This window comes from Nelumbo nucifera, chromosome 1 (assembly GCF_055504915.1).
Source record: "Nelumbo nucifera cultivar China Antique chromosome 1, China Antique-T2T, whole genome shotgun sequence".
In the NCBI taxonomy this organism is placed as follows: Eukaryota; Viridiplantae; Streptophyta; class Magnoliopsida; order Proteales; family Nelumbonaceae; genus Nelumbo; species Nelumbo nucifera.
Window position 1 is genome coordinate 172,415,460 of NC_142649.1, and position 4,832 is coordinate 172,420,291.

Sequence of the window (4,832 nt, forward strand, 5' to 3'; positions counted from 1 at the left end):
GGAGATGGCCGGTGAGGCTACTAATGACCCAGACTCTGAGGAGGAGAGTGACGATGACCTCCTTGATGAAGAGACAACGGAGGAGGGAAACGAAGACGCTGCCGCCGAAGACCATATGGAGACCGACTAGCCTACTGTAGTTACTGATGGGGATGAGGAGCCCCACGCGGACTGGTGTTTTATTTGCCTCTTTTATTGGACCCCCCGTACATATGTGATGTCCCAAGCCTCCGAGCTCGGTTGAGTAAATGTAACTCTTTTTTTTTTTGCTTGTACTTTGAACTTCCTTTCATTAATACAATGTAGTAGTTTCGAAAATTCTTGTTGTGCAAAATTTTTCTAAGTATGGATTACTCCCGAACTCCCAAGTAGAAATAACCCAATCTTAATGTACGTCAAAGTGAACAGACACTATAGGGTATATGCCCGACTTGTCAAAGCACAAGCTACTTATTTTCCCATGCCGAAGCGACTGGATTCTTGGTTGCCTATGCCAAAGCGGCTAGGTCTTAGGTTGCCCATGCCAGAGAGGCGACTGGGTCTTAGCTTGCCCATGTCGAAGAGGCGATTGAGACTTATATTGTGTCGAGGTCTTTTGCCAACTCGGCACCATAGCCCTTAGGTTCTGGGAGTGACTTATAGTCCTCTATCCATCTTGGTGTCCTTTTGACCAGCTCAGTGGTCTTGTGGACATAGTAAATTTTTTAGTTGTATTGGAGTCGCGAGCTCATAGATAGCATCTCCTCAAGTTGTCAACGTTCCAAGCCCAAGGTACTTGTTTCCCTTCCATATTCTCGAGCTCATATGTGCCTTCTCCGAACACTCGTCTCACCTGGTACGGACCCTCTCAGTTCGGTCTAAGCTTACCTACACCGGGCTCAGGTACCATTACCTTGCAAAGCACCAATTCACCAACTCGAAACTATTGTCTTATGACTCGGGCATTATAGTACCAAGCTACCCACTACTGGTAGGCCGCAATCCGGATATAGGCCAGGTTGCATACCTCTTCGATCAGGTCCAAGTTGGTTCGAAGCTCATCGTTGTTCACCTCTTCGTCATATGCTTTAAGCCACAACATTGGTACTTTGATCTCTGTCGGAATCACAGCCTCCATTCCATATGTCAGGTTGAAGGGAGTTTCACCGGTTACAGTCTTGATGGTAGTCCTATAGGCCCAAAGGACACTGGGCAGCTCGTCCACCCACAACCCTTTAGATCACGCTAAGCGAGCTTTCAGTCCACGGAGGATGGCCCTATTCGTCACTTCGGCATGTCCATTCGCCTGCGAGTGTGCCACTGAAGTGAAGTTTTGCTGAATCCCCATCTCAGCGCACTAGCTCTAGAACTTGATGTCTTCGAATTGCTTCCCATTGTCCAAGATCAGCACCTTAGGTAGTCCGAAACGACACACAATATTCTTCTAGAAGAAGTTTTGCACGTTCCGAGCTATAATATTCACCAATGGCTCAGCCTCCACCCACTTTGTGAAGTAATCCACCACAACGACCAAGAATTTCCTCTGCCCGATTGCCAACGGAAATGGTCCGAGGATGTCAATCCCCCATTGTGCGAGGGGCCACGAGCTAGTTATGTACTTTAGATCAGCGATAGGTTGATGGAGGATGTTGGCATGCCTCTGACATTTATCGCATTTCTTGATGAGATCGAGTGCGTCTGCCTTCATGGTGGGCCAATAATAGCCCTGTCTAAGTGATTTTTGGGCAAGTGCTCTACCCCCCAAGTGTCCTCCGCATAGTCCTTCATGGATGTCGTGAAGTACTAATTCGGTTTCTGAAGGTCGCAAGCAACGTAGGTAGGGGAGCGTAAAGGACCTCCTATACAATCGTTCATCAATAAGGATGTACCGAGCTGACTGGTGCTCTACCCTTCGAGCTGCATTGCGTTATGCTGGTAAGGTCCCGTGGAGCAGATAATCAACAAGCGGGTCAACCCAGCTCAGATCTGCTTGCAACACGGGACCGACCTCTTCTGCCCCTCCCCCCGAGAATGCTGGGCTGAGGTAGGTCTTCTATGTATACAGTTCGCATTGTGTTGTCGCTAGTGCTTGCTAATTGTGATAGGGCATCGCCTCAGCATTCTCGGATCTCGGTATCTTCCTGATGAACGATGAATGGAAGCATAGTAGGATTTCCCTGACCTTGGTGAGGTAAGCTACCATGGTTGAATCACGAGCTTTGTAGTTGCCGTTGACCTGATTTACTACTAGTTGAGAGTCGTTGCACACGATGAGGTGTTTTACACCCATTTCCTTCGCTAGACTCAGCCTGACAATTAGTGCCTCATACTCCACTTCATTGTTCGACGCCTCGAATCCGAATCGGAGAGCATATTCCAATTTCACCCCGCTCGGGCCGTACAGTATCAGTCCAGCACCACTTCCTCGTTGGTTTGACGAACTATTTACGTGGAGGATCCAGGGTTCCTCGTCCCAAGTCGGTCCTGCCTCGACTAGAACTGGTGCCATGCTGTTTGATGCATCCGACATGTTAGCGGGCTCAGCCAGCCCAGGGGCTGACATGCTGAATGTACATTCCGCTACGAAGTCCGCCAAAACTTGGGCTTCGATCGCTGGTCGTGGCTCGAACCGGATGTTGTATTCACTCAGCTCGATGGAACACTTTGTCAACCTACCCGATACCTCAGGCTTAATCAAGATGTGCCTTAGAGGTTTGTTGGTGAGGGCAATGATTGTATAGGCTTGGAAGTACGGATGTAGTTTCCGAGCTGCTACCACTAGGGCGTATGCTAACTTTTCAATGTCGGGATACCTGGTCTTCACATCCTACAAAAGTTTGCTTATGTAGTAGACATGCCATTGGACCTAGTCTACTTCTTTGATTAATACCGAGCTGACCACCTCGTCACTCGCGGAGAGGTACAACTTCAATTCGTCACCTTCCTCAAGTCGAATAAAAACTAGTATGGTGCTTAGGTACTTTTTCTGCTCATCAAACACGAACTGGCATTCTTCGGTCCATACAAAGTCTTCGTTCTTTTTTATTGCTTTAAAGAAATGTAAGCACCTACCCACCGATTTAGACATAAACCGGTTTAGGGTAGCTACCCGGCCAGTCAGTCTTTAGACCTCCTTTATCTTCTGGGGTGATCTCATATCTAATATGGCCTTAATTTTATCAGGGTTGGCTTCAATGCCACGTTGATTCACTATGTAACCAAGGAATTTGCCCGACGTGACCCCGAAGACACATTTGTTCGGGTAGAGCTTCATGTTTAATTTTTTCAGAATTTGAAAAACAGAATTTAAATCATCAATTAAAGAATTTGATTATTGGTCTTCATGACCATGTCGTCAACATAACATTCAATTTTATTACCGATCAATGGTTCAAAAATTTTGTTTACAAGTCGTTGGAAAATTGCTCCAGCGTTTTTTAAGACAAAGGGCATGACTTTGTAACAATACAACCCAAGTTTCGTTACAAAAGCGGTCTTGTCCTAGTCGGATATGTCCATCTTGATCTAATTGTAGCTAGACTAGGCATCCATAAAGCTCAGCAACTCGTGCCCCGAGGACACGTCTACCAAGCAATCTATTATGGGGAGGGGGAAGCAGTCATTCTGGCAAACTCTGTTTAGGTCGGTGTAGTCGATGCACATGCGCCACTTTCCGTTGGCCCTCTTCACCAACACAGGGTTGGCCACCCATCTTAGGTAATGGACCTCCCTGATGAAGTTTGCGGTGAGGAGTTTCCCAACTTCCTCATCGACTATCCTCCACCGTTCTGGGGCGAGGTTGCGTTTTCTTTGTCTAACTAGCCTAACTAAAGGATCCACATCTAACTTGTGAGTAGTCACACTAGGGTCGATGCCGGGCAATTTTGCCATGAACCAAGCAAAAGCATCTAAATTATTAAGTAAAAAACTTAGTAGTTGTGTTCGGAGTGGTTCATTTATCAAAGCACCGATCTGGAGTGTCTTGGTCGGCTCGGTTTTGGAAACCGGTATATAGATTGTCTCCTCCATCAGGGCAGCTCGCTCTTTGGTACATTCTGCTAGTTGCTCTATCTCGACATCTTCTGCTAACTTCGCCCTACCTTTTAGTGCAGCCATGTAGCACTTGCGAGGCTTGAGCTGATCGCCTCGTACGACCCCTACTCTGATAGTCACTAAAGGGCCTTAAGACAGTGATGCTGGGTGGTCCTGCCCCCTAGTGATGCTCATGTGGATACCCTTGCCGGTGTTGCTTGAGGATGCCATTGAGAGAGAGTAAAGTGAGGTGTGAGGTTGACCTTTTGATTGTTCCCACAGACGATGCCAATTGATGGTGCGCGATTTGGAAGCTCCTAGTTGGAAGATTACCTGGACACTGGTCGCATAGCGAGCTGGACCAAGCTGCAAGACAAAGGATCAAAGAACCCAGGGTGGCTAACCTAGCGAGGTCGCTCCGATGCTTAAGTCAGTATTGTATTCTAGTTGCAAGCTGAAAGCTTGAATGCTAGAATGCTAGTGAGCAAGTAATCGTGCATACCTAAGTCTTGGGGGTTAATGCCCTTATATAGCTGGGCTGCCGTAGGTCTTACAAAACACTCCAAGAATCCTCAGCCCGTGACGTAGGAATCCGTTCCGCTTTGGAAGGGGGGTAACGCATCAATTAATGAGGCTTACTGTTTCCCTCCGATTCGGGCAGGGTAAGGATGAGGCCTACAGTTATGTGGTGTGATACCGAGAAATTCAGAGATGACTGTCGAGCTCCTAGGTTCAAGGTTTGGTTACATGGCACCTCTGTGCAAGTGGGTACTGAGGTGCTCCGAGTCCAAAGTGGCTGAGCACTCGAGGTCCCCCGATCA

At 47.6% G+C, this 4,832-nt stretch overlaps 1 protein-coding gene across 1 annotated transcript; it reads right to left on the reverse strand.

Annotated features, from left to right (window-relative positions):
• Positions 1-2,071: 2,071 nt before the first annotated feature.
• Positions 2,072-2,509, reverse strand: LOC148804167 (uncharacterized). The gene has a single exon (XM_088899782.1). It carries the CDS (start codon positions 2,507-2,509, stop codon positions 2,072-2,074), a length of 438 nt encoding a protein of 145 aa, XP_088755908.1.
• Positions 2,510-4,832: the final 2,323 nt, after the last annotated feature.

Bases quoted from the DNA above. Each gene is read 5' to 3' on its own strand.
- LOC148804167 (XM_088899782.1), bottom strand. From the start codon at position 2,509: ATGTCGGATGCATCAAACAGCATGGCACCAGTTCTAGTCGAGGCAGGA.